The sequence below is a fragment of the Gopherus flavomarginatus genome, chromosome 1 (assembly GCF_025201925.1).
Source record: "Gopherus flavomarginatus isolate rGopFla2 chromosome 1, rGopFla2.mat.asm, whole genome shotgun sequence".
NCBI lineage: Eukaryota > Metazoa > Chordata > Testudines > Testudinidae > Gopherus > Gopherus flavomarginatus.
Window position 1 is genome coordinate 269,845,054 of NC_066617.1, and position 23,702 is coordinate 269,868,755.

The window sequence follows — 23,702 nt, forward strand, 5'->3', positions numbered from 1 at the left end:
AGAGCTGATAATTAGCAGACTTACACTGAACAAATGAAATTCTGTTTACTAAACATGGATCAAAGATGCACAGATGTATCAGTTGTGAGCAAAACAACTTGTCAAGATAAATGTCTGATATGAATGGCCCATTAGCAGACACCAATAGAGCAGCAAACAATAGTGTCAAATCCTCTTTAGAACAATATATGATATAAGATGACTCAATTGGTATAAGTCTGCCAATTGTAAGAATTTATGCAATGAGAGAAACTGGAAATCATGTTAGCACATGCTTAAATTCTATTGATTTCAATGGGACTTAAGCATGTATTTAAAGTTAAACATATGCTTAAGCATCCTTCCTGAATTGGTGCTCTGGACATCATTAAAGCTAAAGAAGTTGAAGATATGTATAGGCAGAGTGGCTTAGATGAGTGTTGGATTTGGGGAAGTCTACAATAGTCTTGTAGGGCAATAGTCTACAAATATTTGAAGAATTAGCACAAAGAGCGAAAGGAATTATTTTAGGTGGTTCAGTGAGGCATAACCTGGAGTAATAAGGAAAATGTAGTCTGGAAATCAATAAAATTTCCTGACAATGAATTCCATTAGACTGTAAACCTATCTTCCAAAAAAAGTGGTGTAAGTCCTATTGCTTGGGATTTTTAAAAGGAACCCTAGCAAGCAGTGTTAGGGACTATCACAGATTTGGTCAAATGCCCCCTCTTGGGCTCTCACCATACTGCTGCGAGAGGATCTAACTGCTGGATCCTATGAGCTTTCTCTGCCTGAACAGAGGCCAGGCACCAGGGCCAGCTCCAGCTTTTCTGCTGCTCCAAGCAGCAAAAAAAAAAGAAAAAAGAAGACGAGCGGCGGCACTTCGGCAACAGCTAAATCGCGCTGCTTCTTCGGCGGCAGTTCGGCAGTGGGTCCTCCCTCTCTTCCTCTTCGGCATCAATTCGGTGACAGCAGGGCCGCCCAGAGGATTCAGGGGGCCAGGGGCAAAGCAATTTCAGGGCACCCTTCCATAAAAAAATTGCAATACTATACAATACTATATTCTCATGGGGGCCCCTGCGAGGCCCAGCGCAAATTGCCCCACTTGCTCCCCCACCATGGGCGGCCCTGGGAAAAATAAACCTTCTGCATCTTGGCACAAACCCAGTTTTGAGAAAACTTCTTTACAAGATATCACTGGTTCTCAGCATCAGCTGGTGCTAAAAGGCAGTAAAGCTCATTAAAAGGCTTGGACAAATATTTTCTGTCAAAACTATTTCTGGGTTGAAAACTAACAGGGTTTAAAAAGCAGAAAAAAATCACGGGCAATGTCTGCTTTCCTTCAAAATTTGTTGTGTTTTTTTTTTAATTGAAAAGCTGAAATTAGTCTGCCAAAACCTGAATACGGTTTGGGGTTTCAGAAGTGTGTGGCCAAATATTTGCTGCTTGCTGTGTTTGATTGTTTAAAGAAACAATAAAAAAAATCTGCTTAAAAAAAATCCAAAACTTTTGAACCACCTCAGCTTGTGACCAAACGCCTGAGCCCGTCCAGTCAGAGATTTTTCCAGGTTTCTCATACTCTGCTGGCTTCCTTGACTCATACCTGTCTCCATAACTTTGGGTTCATTTAAGTTAGAACATAAGAACAGCCATACTGGGTCAAACCAAAGGTCCATCCAGCCCAGTATCCTGTCTACCGACAATGGCCAATGCCAAGTGCCCCAGAGGGAGTAAACCTAACAGGTAATGATCAGATGATCTCTCTCCTGCCATCCATCTCTACCCTCTGACAAACAGAGGCTAGGAACACCATTCCTTATCCATCCTGGCTAATAGCCATTAATGGACTTAACCTCCATGCATTTATCTGTTTCCTAGAGACTGGCTCCATGGGATCCCTCACAAACTGGAGATGGTTACTGTGGGTTTGTCTTTGGTACAGCTTATGTACATACTCCACAGACTGAGCATTTGAGCTTGTTCCAGAATCTGGGATGAGCCTATGTTGTGGAAACTGAAATGCTCAAAATAGCACATGCATGTGAATGGACACAGGGTGCTAAAAAAATTAACCCAGGGGTTCTCAAACTGGGGATCAGGACCTCTCAGGGGGTCACAAGGTTATTACTGGGGGTTTCGAGCTGTCAGCCTCCACCTCAAACCCCGCTTTGCCTCCAGCATTTATAATAGTGTTAAATATATAAAAAAGTGTTTTTAATGTATAAGGAGGGGGTCGCACTCAGAGGTGTGCTATGTGAAAGGGGTCATCTGTATAAAAGTTTGAGAACCACTGAACTAACCCCTCTGAAGCCTCAGGGAATGCAGGGGAGGGGGGTCTCCCTTGGTAGGGTTGGGAAGGATATTGCTCTTCTCCTGTGATCCCTCCCCCAGTGGCTAATTTTAAATGAAGCTACCCTCCCCTGACATGAATCTCCCTATGGCACTGAAATTAAATATAGACTATAATTTGGCATTTGAGAAGTGAAAGGGATGGTAGCCCTAATGGAAAAGCTAACAGCTTGGCTCTTCTGCAAGCCTCAAACTGCTGAATGAGTTTTAGGGTAGGGAAGGCTGTGCCTCCCAAACAGCCTGGCCCTGCCCCCTATCCAGCCCCCACCCACTTCCTGCCCCCTGACTGCCCCCCCCCAGAATACCCAACCCATCCTGCTCCTTGTCCCCTCATCATCTCCCAGAGACCCCATCCCCCAGAGACACCACCCCAACCACCAACCCGGGACCCCACCCCTGCTCCCTGTCTCCTGACTGCCACAACCCCTATCCACTCCCCCTCCCGCTGAGTCCTGACAGACCCTGGAATGCCCATGATCCCACCCCCCTGTCCCCTGACTGCCCCCCCAACCTCTGCCCCCTCCCTGTGCCCTAACTGTCCCTGGAACTCCCTGCCCTTTATGCAACCCCCCCGGCCCTGGCCCCTTACCCCCGGCTCCGCCCTCACCCGGAGCATCAGCACAGCCAGGAGCTTCCGTGGACAGCTGCAGCGTGGCTCCAGCGGGGCCCCTGAGCTCCACCTCACCCCCTTACCATGCGGCTCTGAGGGGGAGGGGCTCAGGCCCCGCCAGAGCCACGCTGCAGCTGTCCAGGGATGCTCCTGGATGTGCTGAGGCTCCAGGAGAGGGGCAGAGACGGGGTCGGGCTGGGGCTGGGGAGGATTTGCCCCACTTGCCCCACCCCGGGCAGCCCTGGGCGACAGCTCAAAGAGGAAGAGAGGGAATGGGGGACCCACTGCTGAACTGCCACGGAAGACCCGAATGTGCTGTCCCTTTGAATTGTTTGCCCCCAGTACCTGCTTCTTACGCTGGTGCCTGGAGTCGGCGCTGCCCCTGGCTTAGGATTACTAGGCACAATCTCAGGGTGCAGACCCTCTTTCTAGCACACCCTCCTGGGGAAAGGAGACCTCATAGTCCAACAGGCCAGCCCCTGGGACCAGGGCTGATCTTCTCATACCTCCTATGTAGCTTAAACACAGCCCTCCCACCTGAAGGCATGAGCCTTTTGGGTTACAGTTTACCTTTTCCAGGGCACACGAGAGGTGTAACCCATAACACAGACCACACAGAATTCTAAAACATCACTGCTCTTTTTTAATAGTGCAAGAAATGCACAGACTTATACAAAAAATAACAAATCCTACACACATCCTCTGTATTGGTTCTCCTCCTTGTTGGTGCACTTTCCTTGAAATCTGCCCAGCAAGCCCTTTTAAAATTCTGAAAATATATCTAAATGATATATATCTAAATAATATCCAGTAGCAATGAGTTCCACAGGTCAATTAGTCAGATAAGTGGAGAGGGAAGCAGAAAGAGAAATAAATAGATAGATACTGTGGATCCCAAAGATTTTTTTTATACTTGCTCCCAAACTAATCCCAATAAAAAATAAACATTTGCTCAAAAAAAAACCAAACAAAAAACAGGCACGTTGGCAGGAAGACTTCGGCAGGAAAGGTCACAAGTAAGATCTGCCTGGCAACTCTGAGCCCTGCACAGGGTGCTGTCTGCCTGCGTGGCAGCCCATGCTCACGTTTCAGTTCCATCAAGAAAACAGAAGATCATGCTGGTTCCTGCTCCTGACACCTACCTTGTTCCTGTTGGCCTCCCTGTGGTTCCTGTTTTGTTGGTCTCCTGGTAGCTCCTGTCCTGTTGGTCCCATATGGCTTTGTGTAGCTCCCTGGTTCCTGTTCGGCTCCTTATGAGTTTTGTGCAGAGTGGTGAAGTAGGCAGTTTATTTCATATCTTTGTAACCCATATTTGGTTAGTTTGGGATCTAGGCGTTATGCTTCTGAGGGTGTTAACCATCTAGTTGTTTTATAAATAAAGCCCTTGTTTTATTTGTACCCTAATTATCTCTGGTCTATTTTGTTTAGAGAATCGCCACAGGTGATTAGATACTGATTCAAGAGATAGAAGCTGGGGAGGGAGTCCTTTATAAAGATTGCTTCTCTCTTTGGTAAAGAATTTTCTGGTAACATTATCTGCTTTGGTTTCCTCACCACCCTGGAGCATTCTTTGGGCTGGGGAAAGTGGCACAGTAATATGGCACTCCCTAGAAGCTGGTTTCCAGGCCAGGGCAATCACTCTGATCACTTGCTCCTAGAACTGGCTCCTGTAGCAACTTTCTATATTACTGTTGCAATGGGTTTATAATATCGTCTTCCCCAGGATCCGTGTGTGTAATGAGTTGGAAGAAAACTTATTTCCAAGAGGAGAGATGGGGTGTGAAGCAAAAGAGAAATAAACAGAGGCTATTTTAAACCTTTCAATTTCAGATTGTAAACCCCTTGGGGGAAAGGCCTTCTCCTGTGTGGGCACTACTAAAGCAAATGAGCGTGATCAATACTAAAGCAGGGCGGGAGGGAAAGCAGGTCAGTAACAGGACAATCCTTCCAGCGTGCACGTCAGCCGCACAGCTCGGCACACACAAGAGCAAAGGGAGCGACACACGCTGTACCGCCCAGACAAAGGTTTTTGTGAATGAGGAGCAATCTGCAAACCAGAGGGCAGCAGCCTTGTGGGCCTGCGCAAAGCCGGCTGGGCGGCCGCATCTCCCCCACTTTGTGTGTAGAGCAGAGGGGTGTGGCTCAGCGCACCTCCCCCACCTCCCTGCGCCCGCAGCCGGGCGAGAGCCAGCTCCGCTCGCTTCGGGCCTCCCCTGCTCGCTCCGCGCCGCGTCACGGCGGCAGCCACCAATGGGCTCGGGCGGCTGCCGGGGAGGGCGGGGCGAAGGAGGGGTGGTGACAGGCCGCGGGCCAATGGACAGCGAGGATGTTTTCAGGGGTAGACGCCGCGGCGGCTCCTCCCCCGCGCCAGCAGCTCCGGCTTCGGCGCCCGGGTCCGCAGAGAGGGCAGAGTTTCGCAGCCAGGTGGGAGATGCGGCTCTGGCTCCGTCTCCTTGCAGGTAAAGCTCTGCGGGGCTCCCGGAGCAGGGCCAGGCGGTCGCGCCTGCCCCGCGTGCCGCCTGCAGGGACCAGGGCTGCTCAGCGGGGCGCTCCAGGGGGGCAGGTGTCCTGTGCACCCGGTAGGTGGTTGGGCTGGGGCATGGGGCTGAGCCAGGTGAGGGGCCCGGGGGTGGCTCTGTTCCTCGCCAGGTAGGGGATGGGTTTGGCTCCTGACTGCTGCTGCAGTGGGCGGCGGAGGCAGCACGGAAACCTCGCCAGCGTTACGAACCACGCTACATCGCGTGTCATTCATGTGCTGCTGCTCCCAGGACAAAAGAAAGACACGGAGCCGCCGCGGCTACAGCTCTGAAAACGTGTGTGTGGCCAAAGCTTCCTGTACTTGCTATTAGCTCTCTCTGCACCGGTCTCATCCCACCCTTCTCCCACTCCCCTGCTGCCGCCTTCGCCAGCAGAGCAGCCCTCCTCCTTCCTGAGAGTACAAGCTCCAGCGGGCGAGCTCTCTGCGTCTGCCTTTCCCCGCTCTGGAATGGAAACTAGGAAGGATCAACTTTCTTGATTCCCCAAACAATGCTGGTGGCCAGCTATATTCTTATAGCGGGACCGTGTGTGGGTATCATCGTCTGTACAATGACAGAGGCGCGCTCATGCAGGCGGAGTACTAGACTCCCTGGTTTTCTTTACCTGCATAAACAACTGATTCCATCTGGCACAGCCTCATTAATTCACAAATATCAAAGTAATCTCTTCTTGTTACAATGGAGTCTTGAGCGCCAGCAGTATGTTTAGATACGCTCCCAGCTAGTGGAATGTGGTGTTGCGTGTAGTATTAAATATGCAACTTTCCTTCTACATGTAAAGGACCCCCCCCCCAAGAATGATATTTCATTAGGTCCTGTGCCACACCACACAGCAGTGAAATGTAAATATGCACTCTGACTGTACCAAAAAGGGAGCTGGTGGTGTCAGAGCCCAGGTGGTATGATCCCCTGGCAAAACATCTGTGATGCATATGATTGTTTCTCCCACATATTCAGGGAACATGCTTGAGTGTTTTAACAGATTTGCTCTGCTAGATAGCTTCTTCTGAATATTTTCCTTTCTTTCCCATACCATGCCACACCTGTATCTCAACAGAATTGGGTACCACAATAGAGGCCTTGAGGGGCACACCTCAGGAGCATGTGTGTGCACACGTACATGTACCTACGCAGGTTAGGAATGTGTAGGCAGTTCAAGGAACTTATATGAGTTCCACTGGTGACATTGACAAGCTCTGCAAGCTGAAGGGCTACAGAGCAAGGAACTTTATCAGTTCTGTTTGTCAAGCCAGTAGAGCTTGTAAACTCCACAAGACAAAAAACTCTGGACTTTTTCTTTCTTAAAATAAATAATTAAATAAAACTACTAGATCAAATGCAAAAACCCACCACTTAGGTTCCGCAAGTTAAAATCATAAAGTCAAGAAATGCAGAACTTAAGGTTTTAACAGCATTAATAAAGCTGAGCTGCAACATGTGTTTACTGTTCTTTTTCCTTATTAAATATATATTTGATATTGCCTATTTTATCTCTCTGTTAGTAAGCTGTGTATTGTAAAATATGAATGACATGCTGTATGACCTAGTGAACTTTGCAGTTGGAATCTTAAATTTGTGCTTCTTGACAAGGGTTGCCAATCCTCCAGGATTGTCCTGGAGTCTCCAGGAATTGAAGATTGTCATGTGATGAAACTTCCAGGAATCCATCCAACCTGACAACCCTGTTCTTGACTGTGCCTTTTTGAATACCAGTTCTAGGGCCTCCTTCTCTAAGAACTCTATGCATGTGTTTCCTGTTAAAGTCCCTGTGAGTTGCACAGATGGAGTCCTTGCAAACTTAGGCCCTTCATGTTGCATCAACGCAGTTGGGTTTGGGTTTATTGTCCCCTAACTGGTATTCATCATCCTCAAAGAACTTTACTAATCCTCACAAGGCATGTGTTTATGAAATGGGTGGTGGTATCCATATTTGAAAAACAAGGAAACTTAGTCCAAAAAGTAGAGTGACTTGCCCAAGGCTTTCGAGGTAGCATGTGTCAGAGTCAGGATTATAACTCAACTCTATGCTCAGACCATAGTCAACCATGCTTTTCTACTTTTTTAAAATGTGAAATATAAAGTTATGTTCAAAGAGGTTTTAATAACATTTAATTTTTTTTCCCTTTTTTCCTTAATGGATTTCAGAATTACATCTCGCTTTGTGTAAGATGTCATGTTTTCCTGTGCATGATTTTAATTTCTTTAAGCAAAGCTAATGATGTTTAAATGTAATTGTACATTGCATTTTTCTTTTTCAGCTTTGCAGCCAACATAATGCTGGAGCGCCACACTCAAAACAAGCATTTCACAGAATGGCACAATCAGAATTTAATTTGGATCATGAAATATCATGGTTTGTGCTTCCCTCTTATTGGGCTAAAATTATTGTTGGACTCATTTCCTGCATGTGTTTTGCTAACAGCTACGATGGAGATTTTGTCTTTGATGACTCTGAAGCTATCATCAATAATAAGGTTTGTGTTTATTCTGACTTAAATTGTAGTAGAAAAAAATTAATTTAAACTGATACTGCCAACTTAATTAGGCCTTGACCCTTGCAAAATAAGAATCTGGGGTTGAATTTCTCCTTTACCCCACTCCCCCTTAAAAAGATCATTTGTCTCTGCAAAGACTTTAAAAAGTAAGCCACTACTTATGCAGCTAATGCACAAAAACTATGCATTACTGCTCACCTGTGTACTGAGGGTGAAATTGGCTAGATTTGCACAATGTTTGGGCCTGATCCTGAAAACACTTGTGCACATGGATGTGTATACATGAGACTATTTATAGACCCAATCTTATTCCCATTAAAGTCATTGGGGGTTAGATTCACATGGGAGATTTGGGCACCCAGTGACATTAAGTTAGGCATCCAGGCTCCCCTTGCATTGTCTGGAGAGAGGAACCTAAGGAAGGGATTCACAGAAACCAGCAAGCTGAGCAGGGAGTCACCTAAATGAGTCAGTAGAAAACGCCAAGGAGCGGGGCAGGGCTTGATCTCGCCCCTCGAAAATGGTTAGGTCTCTTAACTCGGGATTGGAGGGAGGTGCTTTCCTCTGCTCAGGATTCACAGACATGAACCCTGTCCTGCAATTAGATACCAAGTCAGGTCAGTCCTTGCTTGTGGAAAAATCGGAGAGTGAGAGCCCTCCAGCCCATTATTGCCAATACCCTTGTGATTAGGTTACTCACCTGCGATGTGGGAGATCTGGGTTCAAGACTCTGTTCCAAATCAGGACGAGTGGGATTCAAACCTGAGTCTCCCACGTCAGGTGAGTACTTTAACAACTGGGCTATTGGGTATAAGGAGACACATGCACAACTCCAAAAAAATCCTGACTTGCTCCCTCCCAGCTGTCCTTTTTTGACCAGATCTGCTAGGTGTGCTCTGAGCAGGCCTACTGAATAGGTCCCCACATATGAGTTAGGTGGGGGAACGCCTAGTCTGAGAATTCCACCAGGGTTTACGTATGGACTAGGGGACTGAGCAGTTAGGCATCATCAGGATTGAGGCTTTTTTATGGATACTCACTAGCAAAAATTTAGGTGCCTAAGGGACTTTACTGACAAACTTAGGCATCTAGGGAATTTCAACACTTCCAGGGTTAGGCAGCAGATCAGTGGGGTTTTGAGGATCTCACTGGTAACTATAATGTTGGACTTAGGTGCCTAACCACCATTTTGAGAGCCTAAATACCTTTGTGGATCTCGTCCTAGGAGTTTTACCATAGACTTCAGTGAATTCAAGTTATGGTTAAGATCCAGTCTAATACCCACTGAAGTCTGTGGGAGACTTTCCATTGACTCCAATGGTTGATGGATGGAAGCCAACTCTATAACGGTTACTCTTGTGCAGAAGTTATTTGCAGGATGGGCTGATGGTGAGTTTCACTCAGCAAGAGTTCTTAAGGTTTTTCATAAGGTAAACCCCAGCCTAACAGAGAGAGTGAGTCTCATGGACCATCTCGCTTGTAACAGTCCTGTGGCAACTACAAAATTGTCTGAGTAGAAAATAATATTAAGAAAGTATTTGTTTTTTTAAAAAGTCTTTAATGCACTGTGAATCTTGTTCTTTTTGAAAAACTATTTAGCCAATCATTGCTTACATCCCTTAGCCAGTTTTCAAACTGCATGATTTTAAAGTATAACTCCTAAAATAGATGGTTTAAGATGTGGTCCTGCAAGATATTGAGTGTCCTCAGTTCCTGAGATACCTCCCATGGGGACATGTTATAACTTCCAAGAGTGGGCCCTTGGGTGGGGCCTGGCCTTATTCAAATGGTCCTTGTCTGATCTAGGAGGTATGAGTGATGGAGGTGGTAAAAGAGGCACATAGAAGCAAAAAGAAAAGGAATAGATACAGATACTGTACTCAGCACCAAAAGAATGAAGAAAAAAATACCATAGTGGTAGCCGAAAAACCTTCTGGAAAAAATATAATCTAAAGCAGAGGTCCTTTCAGAAGTAGTGTGTCGAGTCTTCATTTATTCACTCTAATTTGGGGTTTTGCGTACCAGTAATACATTTTAACTTTTTTAGAAGCTCTCTTTCTATAAGTCTCTAATATATAACTAAACTATTGTTGTATGTAAAGTAAATAAGGTTTTTAAAATGTTTAATAAGCTTCATTTAAAATTAAATTAAAATGCAGGGCCCCCAAGACGGGTGGCCAGGACCCAGGCAGTGTGAGTGCCACTGAAAATCAGCTTGCGTGCCGCCTTCGACACGCGTGCCATAGGTTTCCTATCCCTGATCTACGGTATTTTTTTCACAACAAAGTATAAAGGTGGCTACTGCAATTTGCCTTTCAGCAGCCCTCCAAATTATCATTGCTCAAATAAATTTGTAGTGTACTTGAGTAAGTCAGCCATATCCTAAGCTAGAAAAATGTTGGGGCGGGGGGAATGTCTGCCAAATTGCAATGTAAATGCATACAAAGATTATAGAAGTGTCATTTTACAAATACAATACAAACTTGCAGAACCAGATTTTCCCAGGAGATGTATTTGAAGAATAACGATGCAATTTCATTTTCTTAAACTGACATTTAAACCAAGGCAATGGTGGATGTAGTTTGTTTCAATGCAATTTCCACACTTGTAATCTTCCTCCACTTCTCTCCACTTTTGCCTGACAAATGTTATTGTTTGTTTATCGGCATGCATCCACACAAATAAAAAAGCTGTGCTAAAATTCTGGCTGCGGGCAAGGACAAGAAACTAAATCAATTACTTCAATAACCTCATTCATACTTATTCAGCTTGCATTTGAAAACTTGAAGATTTAATTTATTTCCCTATCTAAATCTTGACACATTCCTTTAGAAATTGAATGGGATTTTGGTGCCACTGAGACTTTTTAATAAAGGGGCTAGATAAATATATAGAAATATTAAATCAGTACCAAACATGTAGAGATGAAGGGTTATGAATTGGTGGGGAGGGAAAGTACCATAATAAAAGCTGGTTTTATTAAGCAAGGTACTGCATGCCATATTTTATTTTTCATGTGAAATACAGCTGATGAAGGCATTCTGTGGATCCACTGAACCTTGCTTTGCCAGTGTTTTCTTAGGGACCACACTGTGACCCTTTTGTTAACTTGCTAGCCCTTCCCTCACTTTCCTGTTTTAATGAAATATGGCTACTGTGCTTTTGATCTCACTATGAAAGAGGGGGAAGAGGCAAGATTACAATGAAAATCATCAGCAAGAGGGCACAGTAACTAGCTGCCAATTCCCTCCAATCAAGTACCTGCCAGCAGAAACACCCACACCTGCCTTATGAAAGGAGACTAAAAGAGCTTGGCTTGTTTAGCCTGGCCAAAAGAAGGCTGCGGGGGGATATGCTTGCTCTATATAAATATATTGGGGGGTCAACATTAGGGAGGGAGAGGAATTATTTAAGTTTAGTACTAATGTAGGCACGAGGACGAATGGGTACAAACTGGATATAAGGAAGTTCAGACTTGAAATTAGACGAAGGTTTCTAACCATTAGGGGAGTGAAGTTCTGGAACAGCCTTCCGAGGGAAGTAGTGGGGGCAAAAGACTTTTCTGGCTTTAAGACTAAGCTTGATAAATATATGGAGGGGATGTTATGATAGGATAGTTTAATGTGGACAATTGATCTTGGATTATCACCAGATGGGTCTGCTCAGTGGTCTGCAGGGAGATGTTGGATGGGATGGGAACTGAGTTACTGCAGAGAATTCCTTCTTGGGTGCTGGCTGGTGAGCCTTGCCCACATGCTCAGGGTTTAGCTGATCGCCATATTTGGGGTCGGGAAGGAATTTTCCTCCAGGGCGGATTGGCAGGGGCCCTGGAGGTTTTTCGCCTTCCCCTGCAGCATGGGGCATGGGTCGCTTGCTGGTGGATTCTCTGCAGCTTGAGGTCTTCAAACCAATTTTGAGGATTTCAATAACTCAGTCCTGGGTTAGGGGTTGTTATAAAAGTGGATGGGTAGGGTTCTGTGGCCTGCCTTGTGCAGGAAGTCAGACTAGATGATCATATTGGTCCCTTCTGACCTATGAGTCTATGTTGTTAGTTGGCCCCATGCCTACCGTATCATGGCGCATTCAGTTATTGGATTTTATTGGTGTTCAAGGCAGTTTTCCAGATGCTTCCTTATCATTTAAAACCACATTTTTACTGGTGCACAACAATGATTTGTCTTTATTTATTTTTTTGGCAAAACAAATCATTGGATTAGCAGGAATTTCAGACACAATGCATCTTTTTTGCAAACCATTATGTGGAAGAACTGACCCTTTTTAAAGTACTGCACCCTACTGTGCATAGGCTGCTGCTAATCAAATATTTAGGGATTCCTAGGTATCCACTTCCTGTTCCAGTGGAGAAAATCATACATAACTTTTCAAATAGATGTAAAGTTCTTACAGTTTAGGAAAAGCAAACAGTTCCTATTTTTTTTGTGTGTGTGTGTATGTAATCCCATGAAGGTGAACAAACTATTTTATGTAGCTTTCTCCAAACTTTCAGTGCTTGGTGATCAAGTTCTCCACTTCTTAGCCTGGAGAATTCAGGTCATAAGTAAGTGGAATTGAATCACAAGGTATTTCTGGGTATTTTGCTTTGTCTGCTTGTTTCCTACTGAAGATAAAAAATGAACTCAGATAAAATTGTGCAAACTGTTTCCTAGCTGCAGCACTTAAAGACCATGCATGACTTTTTTTTTATTAGTTCGCGTTCTGTTTTATGAACATAATGTTGTTGAGTACTATTTCTTATGGTGGTTAAAATCTGTTAGCACACAACAAATATATTTTGTACCTCTTGTTACAATCTTGACATAAGAGATGGTATTCAGATTGTAATGCTTTATATTTTAAGAAATATTAGACTTTCTGATAGCTTTGCACGTTCTATATACTGGCAAGTTAATAGCAAACAATTGCAATGGAATGGAAAATCTAGCTGTAAGTGGCTTGCAGCAGATCATGGAGGAAGTCTATAGAAGAGCTGAGAATTGAACTCAGATCTCTACAGTCCATATCCAGTGTCTTAATCACATGAACATCCTTTCTCTCAGGTATAGGAATGCAGTGGAGTTGCATCCTATACATCCCTGCTGAATTCAGTGCTAAACTTAGCCCTATGTATTGTTTAATAACCCTTAGAAAGTACAACACTTGGCTTCATGTGGTGATGGTGGAGTTATGGAGTTTTGAGTTTTTTTGTTTGTTTGGTTTGGATTTTTTACTACTGCATTAGTTGACTGGGAAATAAGGTAAGCTATAGTTGATTGCACCCATAGTACCAGTTCTCCTATTGAACTTATTCTTTTGGTAGTGATATCTCACTCTTAGGTGCTCTCATGGTTTTGATCAAACTAAGGGCACATTTTGCTTTCATTGATGCCCCATGAGGTTCCACTAACATAAATCTGAGCAGAATTTGGTATGCTGTGTGTGTGGAGGAGAGGTATGGGAGCTCGGTGGAAGTAAGGTGGCCTTCTCAGCAGAGCAGCTTCAATTATTGATGAATATGAGGCATGCTGTGCTGCTGCACAGAAATTTCTGAGAGGCTGTGTAGATATCTGTTTATAAAAACGTATTTTTAAAGGGCTACCTTTATGTCCATATGCGTTCTTCAGATTTTCACATAGTCTCCTATGGCACCATTTACAGTTGAAATAATCAAAATTGCTTCCTTATCACCTTAGTTATGAGATTAAGCAAACTGTGCACGTCACACTTTTTAAAAACACTTACAAAATGGATTTTATTTTTCCTTCAGGATGGTACCTAAGAAATTCCTTTCTTAACTATTACTATGAATCTTCTTGTAGAGCGGTACATAGAGGAACTTGTCGGAAGCAAAGAGTGCTAGTTGAGTGGGGTTATGTGAAAATTAAGGAAGCCACCCAACAGGATTTTCAAAAGAGCTAATCACTGGTTGCCATCTTTAGTCTTTGCTGTATATCTTTCTTGCTTTCATTAATGGTTCTCCTACTGGTGCTAGTAGAAAAATGACAATTTGCAACAGCTTGTGGTGTTCCTATTTCCAAAGATCCTAGCTCTAAAATAAGATATACAAAAATAGATATTTGTAATACATTTTACACGAGAGCTGTTGGGTCAGAACATCAGCTGGTGGAAATCAGCATAGCTCCGTTAAAATTCATGAAAATATGCTGATTTATGCCATATGAGGATCTAGTCCACAATAATTAAAGGAATACAAGAGGGTATTGAAAAGGCTTGGAACTATCTATCAGGTTTCAGTAGCCAGTCACTAAAAGACTTGATAGAAAGTGTTGTCTATAAAATATGGTCATAGTGGTGCCCATTTGCTTTGTATGTAACTGTTCTCTTTCCAACTGCTTTAACTAAACTGAAATGTTAACAATGTGGTGCTAAACGTGTGTTCTTTCAGGACCTCAGAGCAGAAACTCCACTTGGTGACCTGTGGCATCATGACTTTTGGGGCGGCAAACTCAGCAGCAATACCAGCCACAAATCATATCGACCACTTACTGTCCTGACTTTCAGGTGAGACCTGGTGCCGTGCCCATAGTGCTGCGTTTGGAGGTTTATTTTGTTAACTGACTTTTTGTTTTGGAAAATAAGAGACTTTGAGGAAAGTGAAATCTCTGCTGCAACTTACTTGCAGTACAGCTACTACCTTGCTTAACTCCAATGACCTGAGCTTGCAATAAGCTCCATGCAGGCGAACTCCCATGTCCCACAGCTTGTTGCAGGTTCGGAACCAGAGGGTGAAATTCACCCTTATGCAGAGGGCCAGCATAAGGGATTTAATTGATGCATAGACCTTGTGTTGGTGCTCTGCATAAGGGTAAATTCTGCCCAGTGGGAAGAAAAGTGGAGCCTGGATAGATGAGAACATTATTCATAATTGTTTATATAATATAAATTATATAATACGTCCTACTTAAATTTACTCCAGAGTCACGTTTAATATACCCAAGAAAAGTATCCCCACCTCAGATTCTGTAATTGTCTTTTTTCTCTTTAATCACTGTAATGTCTGAGCAGCTTCCACAAATTATCAGTTTAAGGTCTGAAGACCCTTCTACGATCTAAATCAGTTTTCTCCCTTTCGCTCAATTTCTTCTTCCCTTTTTTCCTATGGCAAGAGGTGCTGTGATATTAAACAGTAAGAATGTAGCTAGAGAAATTTATTCATGTCACCAGAACCCTTTGGTGGAAGTAGACTGAACTGTAAACAGCCTGGTTGATGTATACATAGATTAAAAAACGAAACAAAGCTAAGTGCCCAGTTTTGTGTTTATCAGTCTATCTTAAGTATATATAGAACATCAATAATAGTAGCCTCTAATCTAGGTGCTAAAATGCACTGAGATAAGTATAAAACTAAACAAAAATGGGCTCTGTTCTCATTTTCCTGGGTTCGGTTGCATTTTGATCTCTGCCCATCTACTCTAACCTCAGCTTGACAGTTTGTTTTTTAACTACTCACCCCATCCCCCCCTCAGATACAGTTTTAATATACACCCCTACTCTGATATAATGCTCCCCGATATAACACGAATTCAGATATAATGCAGTAAAGCAGCGCTCCGGCGGGGCGGGACTGCACACTCTGGTGGATCAAAGCAAGTTCGATATAACGCAGTTTCACCTATAACACGGTAAGATTTTTTTGGCTCCCGAGGACAGCGTTATATCAGGGTAGAGGTGTACTTTCCTGCTATGTATTGATATATCTTTGTACAGATATTTTAGCTGTCTTATAATAGCTGTACTGGAGGCAGCGTGGTTCAGTGAATAGAGCACAGGTCTGGGCGTCAGTAGAACTGGATTCTTTTCCCTGCTCTGCCACTGACTTGAAAAGTGATCTTGGGCAAGTCACTTTGCTTCTTTGTGCCTCTGTTTCCACACCTAGCCTTGTTCTTGTCCATTTAGGTTGTAGGCTCTTTGGGGCAAGGGCCATGGGACTTTCTCACAATGGCTAGATTGTAGAAGTTCACAGTTTACAGTCTACGTGGGGATGGGGCAGGGGATGGATGTAGTTGCACTGTCATAGAAGCAGACCAGGGAAACTGAGTTCCATCCGTGCTCCCCATTTGCCTGGGAAAAGAGTAAGTAACTTCACCCTTGTCATAGAGCTGCTTATTACTTGCTGTGAGCCTGGCCAGCCCACTCCCTTTGGTGAGTAAAGGGGGCAGATCCAGGACTCCTCTCCACCTACTTGCTCTCAGCAGGGAGTATTGAGCAAGTATTCCCCTGCTCAATTTGTGACTCCAGCTGTAATGGTGAGAGAAGGGTCTGCATGGGACCTTACTTCCCTTTCCTCCCCTGCATGGTCAAGGAAGCGCTGTGACCATGAACTGTGGGGTCCAGTCTAGGCACCACTGTAATACAAATACAAATAATGTAAATGGCTGGGTGTTTGAAATGCCTATTACAGGCTTCCAAATATTGCATAAAACATACATTATAAAATGATTCCTTTCCTCCTGCGGCCTGTGAGGCTCATTCTGACTCCAATAACACCCTGGTTAATTTAAACCCAGAACGTACGCACAAGTATTTAAAAATGTGAAACCATAGAGGAGCACGTGAAGGTAGCCAGTAAAATGCTATTTCCTCAAGCAAGAAATTGGCCTTCCCTAACTCCCTTAAGACTTTGCTTTTATGTGTATTACACATTTATAACAGGTTAGATCATCATAATGAACTCCACTTAAGCCAAAGGCAGGTTGGCTAGACATACTAGGTGAAATCCATTATCTGAATTACGTTTCTGTATGTTTTTAGCATATTGCTTGTATTATACAGAAAATTGTGGTACACTTTTTCCTCTTCAGCTTTCCTACCCAGAATAAGCTCCTACACTGAACTTTTATCCAAACAGCCTGACCAGTACTAATTCCCTCTCTCTCACCTCTCCAACCTACTTTCCTGACCTCTTTCCACCCGCAGTCCCATTCCCTGTCCCCGAAAGAATCCACATACACCCTTTAAATAATAATTTATGTTGTGCCTTTTCCTTGTGCAAAATCCCAAAGTACATCGTTTAACAGTATGTTTAGAGCACCACTGAAATGCAGCCACCACTGGGATAGAGTGAAAACCCAGCAGTGAGTAGGCCATACACACTGGAAAAATTTTGGCCAAGGATCCTGTGACCAATCTTTTTTTTTAACTGAAAGCTTCTGGGATCTTTAGTGTCTATGCAAGTCAGTTAGGACCTCAGTGTGTGAGCGATGTGGAGTTTTTTTTAAACATTTATTTTAAGGTACACCTCTACCCTGATATAACGCTATTTTCAGGAGCCAAAAAATCTTACCACGTTATAGGTGAAACCATGTTATATCAAACTTACTTTGATCCGCCAGAGTGTACAGCCCCGTCCCTCCGGAGCACTGCTTTACCACGTTATATCTGAAATTGTGTTATATCAGGTTTCATTATATCTGGGTAGAGGTGTGTAATCTGAAAGAACAGTCTCATATTACACCATCCTTCCTGCTTGCACCCCCGGGAACATTCATGTGCACACTCTCTGATGTTCAAAGATGCCCTCCAGGAGATTGGGCTGCTTTTCTGCAGGACTCTCCAACTTTCTAATTTTACACAGGGTTGCGTCCCAGAGCACTACTAGAACATTCAACTTTAAAGTTATGGCACCAACTGAGAAGCAGCCACAGTCGCTGTTTCCCATTTGGGATCTTGTAAAGGTAGTGGTTGTGCAAATTGGCACTGGTGTGAGGGTATGGTTGTTGTTCCATAGGGAAATCCTCTGTCTGGGAAAGGATCAGGGCCTGGTAGCTGCAGGCTAGGAGGCTATAGGGATGCTTGAGATAGAACCATGGTAAGGTGGATGTGTTAGATATTATTTAAAATGTACTTTTAATATTAAGCTTCTCGTGCAATGGCTACTACTCTTTCTTCAGGAGTGTTTAGCTTTTCTTTGTGTGTCTCCAAGCTCTCCTCTGACTCTTAATCTCAATGTTTTTGTTTTTATGTAGAATTAATTACCTTTTTGCTGGAGGCTTTCACCCAGTGGGTTTTCATGTCATCAATATAATACTGCATTGTGCTATCTCTGTATTAATGGTTGATGTCTTCTCGATATTATTGGGTGGGCTGCAATACAGCAGTAAAGGAAGAAGGCTAAACCTTGCTCCAAAAGCATCTCTTCTAGCTGCTTCACTGTTTGCTGTGCATCCAGTGCATACTGAATGTGTAAGTACCTAATACTTAGATCTTTTTATAATGTTTTATATCTCCAAAGTTTCTGACCAACGCTAATTAATCCTGGAACATTCCTGTAAGTTGCACACTGTATCTGTCATTACTGCCCAGAGTATCTATTGTTACATTGAGAATCATGTAATATTATGGTTAATATGCCCACAAGTTAGTGATTTTTCAGAGCAAGTCACTATTTAGGGCATAAAAGGTAAAGTACAATAGATAAACACTATTCTTTCAGGCCATCCATCTTTAGTTAGTGGATAAAGAATACATTGCTGGACATGCTGTCTCATGAACAGTAGAGGAGAGGCATGAATAAACTGCATGGGGCTTAATCACTGTTAATTCCTTTCTTTGCTTTACATAAAGTGGAGTCTCAACTAGGAGTAGGGAGGTTATATGGCCTCTGTGTTTGGCACTGGTGCAGCAACTCCTGGAACACAGTGTCCAGTTCTGGTGCTTGCAATTCAAAAAAGATGTCGATAAATTAGAGAGGGTTCTGAAGTGAGCCATGCTAGTGATTAAAGGACTGGAAAACAAGTCATATGCCGATAGACGCAAGAGCCTCAATCTATTTAGTTTAACAAAGTGAAGGTTAAGGGACTGACTTGATTAGTCTGCAATAAAAATACAAAACAAAAATTTGATAGTGGCCACTTTAATCTAGCAGAAAAAGGAATAACAAAGTCCAGTGGCTGAAAGTTGAAGCTAGATAAATTCAGACTGAACTAAAGTGCACATTTTTAACTGCAAGGGTCAATAACCTTTGGAACAATTAACCAAGAGTTGTTGGATTCTCTGTTAATGGGAATATTTTAATTAAAAACTGGATGGTTTTTCTAAAAGAGAGGCTTTTTAGTTCAACAGTAGTTATTGGACTTAAGGTGGAATTAATTCAAGGAAGTCCTATGGTCTGTGTTAGGCAAAAGGTCAGATTAGATAATCACAAATGGTACCTTCTGACCTTAAAATTCATAAATATTCATAATCCAACAGGAGGCATTTTAACTGCCTTTCCATTGTAAATTATTAAAGAGTTTTAATTCTAACGTTCAGTCTGTGCCCTAGAAGTAAGTGCTCTTAAGTTTGGTACACGTTATTTTCCATACGTAGCAAAGGGATTTACTCCACCACTTGAGCCAGATCCTTGGCCCTGCTCCATCCCTTTTGCACAATGCTGATGGTGAAAAAGAAAGGGACAGCTATATTTTAAACAGCCTGCTGGGGAATTGCTGTTGTGCAGGGGGATCCTTATGTACAGAGCTCTACATCAGGCTTTCGTGTCCCCCACCCTTAGTAAGGGATGTGACCGGAGCATTCTGCATTTTGGCAATCTAGAGAACCATGGCTACTAGTGTAAAGTTACATGAGGGTGAAGAGTGCTCTTGGCTGTCCCAAAGACCAGATGTATGGCAAAAAGGTAGTGGAGAGCACTGCTTCTGTGCACCGGGGAATCCGTGAAATCTTAGTGCAGCCTGTACAATAGAATTACTACCTAGTCTTTGATAATGTAAACTATTACACATTTGTTTAAATTGGATTCTAAATGTTACTAAGGCCCCAATTCTGCAAGCTAATCTGCATAGGCTCAGGGATTCTGTTTGTGTATATGAGCTTGCAGGATTGGGAACTATAAAATTTGTTTATATTTTGGAAAGAAGAACCTAGCATGCTGAAAAGAAACATGCCTTTTCTAAGATCAGATGGTGCACAGATGTACTTAATCTGCTAAAAAATGAATTATAAATCTTTTACACTCAATATTTTAACTGTAACAATCAAGACATTGTGTGCTTCCAGAATATACATGCATGTGTTTCTCACCCCTCAAATAGCACCTCCCAGGAGGCTCAAAACTCAGTTGTTTTGAAATCATGACAACCCGTCTCTGAAATTATGTGGCATGTTTTGACACATAACTGTGAAGAGTTTGTCAGTTTCCTGTTTTGATTTTTGATATGTTCAAAACCAAGGAATTTTAAAGCTTTCATATGTAAAATGGATATTGAAAAGTTTAGTCTTGGTAATGTCTGAAGATAAAAATTTTTATGTCAGTATGATTTTTCTGAGTAGCAGGTAAGTACTTCTGCTGTATAGTTTTCTTTTTTTAAAAAACAAAAAATGTGTTGAATTCTTCCTGTTCAAACACAAGTGATTAAAATATTACCTATTGCATGGAACTTGGATAGCTAGTTTGATTGTAAAATTAAAACTGTGTGTTGCCTTGAGACCAGAGTCTGTGGGCCTGATTCTGTGCCTCTGTCTCACACAAGGAGTGCTGTTGAAGTCAATAAGACAGTAGGTATTAGAGGATCAGTCCCTTTGCTGTAATACATTGATATTTATTTCTAGAACTGATTCTTTTATGTCATTAGCTGATAACAGTTCCTGAAACAGAACAGCACTTTGACTTTCACCTTCAAAGCGCATTACAGCCATTGAGTTAATCCTCACAACATGCTTATGAGGTAGAGAAATACTACTATCCTTAATTTACAGATAGAGAAACTGAGGCAGGGGTTAAGTGGCTTGTCCAAAGCCACACAGGGGTTCTTTCACATCTGGAATTAGAATTCAACAGTTTCTTTCCCAAAGGCCTGAATTAAAAGCTCGTTTGAAATCGGGAGGATCTTTCCATTGACTTCAGTGGGCTTTCGTTCAGTCCCCTGTTCCTACACTCAAGCCACTAGACCTTTCAGCTCTCAAATTCTATTTAAGTGATGCAGTTTACTCATTTCAGAGTAGCACAGCCTTGCTCCAGAGTCTGCATTTCACTCTGAACCCTGTGCTTTGCCCAAGAGAAGACTAGAGAACTCCACTGAGGAAGTGGGGGAGGCGTTTTCTGTCAACAAACAAATATTCCTCCAAAACCAGGGAAAATGCCCATAGTCTTATAAAGTTTATTAAAACAATATACAGAAATGGAAGTGACTCGATGTTATGTCCGTTTCATATTTTCAGTGAATTATATTTCTACGTTTCCTCACATATTAAAAATATTTTTTAAAGAAAAAACAAAGTAAATCATTTTTTCTTTTTCTTTTTTCAAAGGTTGCAGGGATTGTTGGCAGAGCAGACCTGCTGTGTGCCCTGTTCTTTTTGTTGTCTTTCCTTGGCTACTGTAAAGCCCTTAGAGAAAGTAAGCATTATGTTTGCCTCTTGTGTAATTTATTATTTTTTATTCATAGCCTCTGTAAAGTACAGTAAACTAAACCATCAGCTTGACATGAGCTATTTTTACTGCTGTTTAAATTCTCAGGAAATACAGAAGATCTATTTTAACAGGTATATGCCACTAAAGGACATGAGAGAAACTCTATACCTGACTCCTGTTGTACATTACATTAGAGAGACATTTTATTTAAAAGATTTGTTTTGTAACAGGGCTTATTTTTTATGAACATAAAGGAATAAATCAGTTTAACCCGATTATATCTCTGGGTATGAAATGACAGACTAACTTTCCAATTTTAATCTTTTTGCCATGCTTGTCAACATTATGCTGGGATTGTTTATATAGAATGAACTTTATAAGCCTTACTTGTTTTTTAATATACAGCCAAGTCCTGCTCACTTTACTTACGTGACTAGTCCCTCTGAATTCAGTGGAAGTGCTCGTTCATTTACCCCCTTTTTGATCCAAGTAGCTAAGGTTCAGAGTCCTGGAAATGTTCCGTTTGGGAGAAAAGGTTGATGATGGAGTCTGTTTTTTTTTTTTTTTGATGCAGCATTGATACATGCCTTATAAATAAACAAATCCTGCTTGTCCAAATGCAGGAGGAGACAAAGGCAAAAGGAGAAAGTTTCTTAGCTTATGGGCCCAAGCTTATTATCAGCCAGCACTCTGATCCAGACGACTACTACTCTTGGGGTCATACCATGCTTACAGGCTTCACCTTGGATTTCTTCAGGTGCTCACTCGCTCGCTCTCTCTCTCTTTCTCTCATACACACTCCCCGTACGCAAAACAATACTCAGCAAAACTCCCTGTGCTCACACAATCCAGGACTCCTGGGCAGGTTCATATAACCCTTTTTTCTTAGCTATAGGTTTGTGATTAATATATCCTTACAATAATGTTAATTGATGGGTGCAAATGCACCCTCCAATCTCAAGGTTTTAACTCAACTTAGAACAAGGTTTCAGCAAGCTCATAACGTGTTTAAGGTGTACTGAATTTGGCCCATAGACTTTAGTTCACAGCACCTGTATTATTTTAACATGCATAGACCTTTCAGAGACTCTCTTCCAAGTGAGCTTTGCTGTGGTATTTGATCTGGAAGTAATTTGGTGGTACAGATACTTTGCTCTGAGAAAATATCTTGTGGCCCTATTTAACAGAGGTGTCTGATCATGAAGTTATACATATGTGTACAGAGCGTTGAAAATCTGGCTATAGCATCTTAATGTGCCTCTGCCAGAAATGTGGGTGGGGTTAAGACCCTATTTAATGGCTCTGTGAGTGCTGTGGTAGAAGAACTTTGTTATAATACTTCTCTAAGATATGATAGCCTGCTGGCCACATAAATTATTTTTAATGGCTGCTGTTCACTTCTAAATGTTTGTGTAGCTAGTGACTATGCCAACTAAACTGAGCTTAATCAAGAAACTCTACACCATAACGCTCACAATGAATAGTCCAGACACCATCTTGTATTTTCTATTTACTTCTCTCACTACATATTTGTGTCAGGAAAGGTCATTGGAGGTTTTTAAGAACAAGTTAGATAAACACCTGTCAGGGACCGTCTAGGTAAATATACTTAATCCTGCCTCCGTGTGGGGGGATGGGGTAGATAATCTCTTGAGATCTCTTCCAGATCTACATTTATGTGATTCTATATGCTATATTTCCCTGCAATCACTCTGTACTAAATCAAATAAATTAAAGAAACTTTGTGCATGCAGTAAGACCCTATATGGACTTTTCTGCCAGTTTGTTGATGCTGGTAGATATAGAGAGAACGCCACTAGAAGAACACAGGAACAAAAAATTAGCATGACTCTTGGAGACTTTAAAATAACAATTTTACTATGATGAGTAGACTGAAAATTATTGAAAAGAATGTTTAGGGTCCGATCCTACATATTCTGAATATTTGTGCAATACAAAACGACTAGCCAGGCTGTTTAAGAAGCCTTGGTTACTTAGCCACCTTGTGCAGAAACCTCTGGCCAGCGATGTAGTGGGGGAACCCTTCCTTGTGTAGAGGATATACAGGGTACTGCTTGGACAATCTATTGGAAACGATGAATTGCGGACATTGCAGATAACTGTCTTTATGGTACTACTGACAGGAGAAAGAAAAAGTAAAGCTGGAGAAAAATTCCATGAAAGAAACAGTCTCATCTTTCCTTAACCTCATCATTGTCCCTTGAGATGGGAACTCTGTTTTCTGAAACAATGTCTTGTGGTGGGCATGGGGCTAATCTTTGAAAATGCAGGCTCTTGTGCTTTTAGCAGGCTCCTATAGAATACTTAAAACAGTGTGGTATGTGGGATAGATGTGGCATTACATC

The 23,702-nt window shown here is 42.5% G+C and overlaps 1 protein-coding gene across 3 annotated transcripts in view; it reads left to right on the top strand.

Annotated features, from left to right (window-relative positions):
- The first annotated feature begins 5,305 nt into the window (after positions 1–5,305).
- Positions 5,306–23,702, top strand: part of TMTC4 (transmembrane O-mannosyltransferase targeting cadherins 4) — a 74,687-nt gene continuing 56,290 nt past the window's right edge. For 2 of the 3 annotated variants that reach the window (XR_007773748.1, XM_050948389.1), the window contains exons 1-5: positions 5,306–5,397; positions 7,734–7,949; positions 14,374–14,489; positions 17,954–18,170; positions 21,234–21,321. Coding sequence is in view for 2 of the 3 variants with exons in the window: in XM_050948389.1 (XP_050804346.1) it covers positions 7,788–7,949; positions 14,374–14,489; positions 17,954–18,170; positions 21,234–21,321 (583 nt within the window). In the remaining variant the exon portion in view is untranslated. The remainder of the gene's footprint in view (positions 5,398–7,733; positions 7,950–14,373; positions 14,490–17,953; positions 18,171–21,233; positions 21,322–23,702) is intronic. The other variant, XM_050948390.1, reaches the window with a different exon arrangement.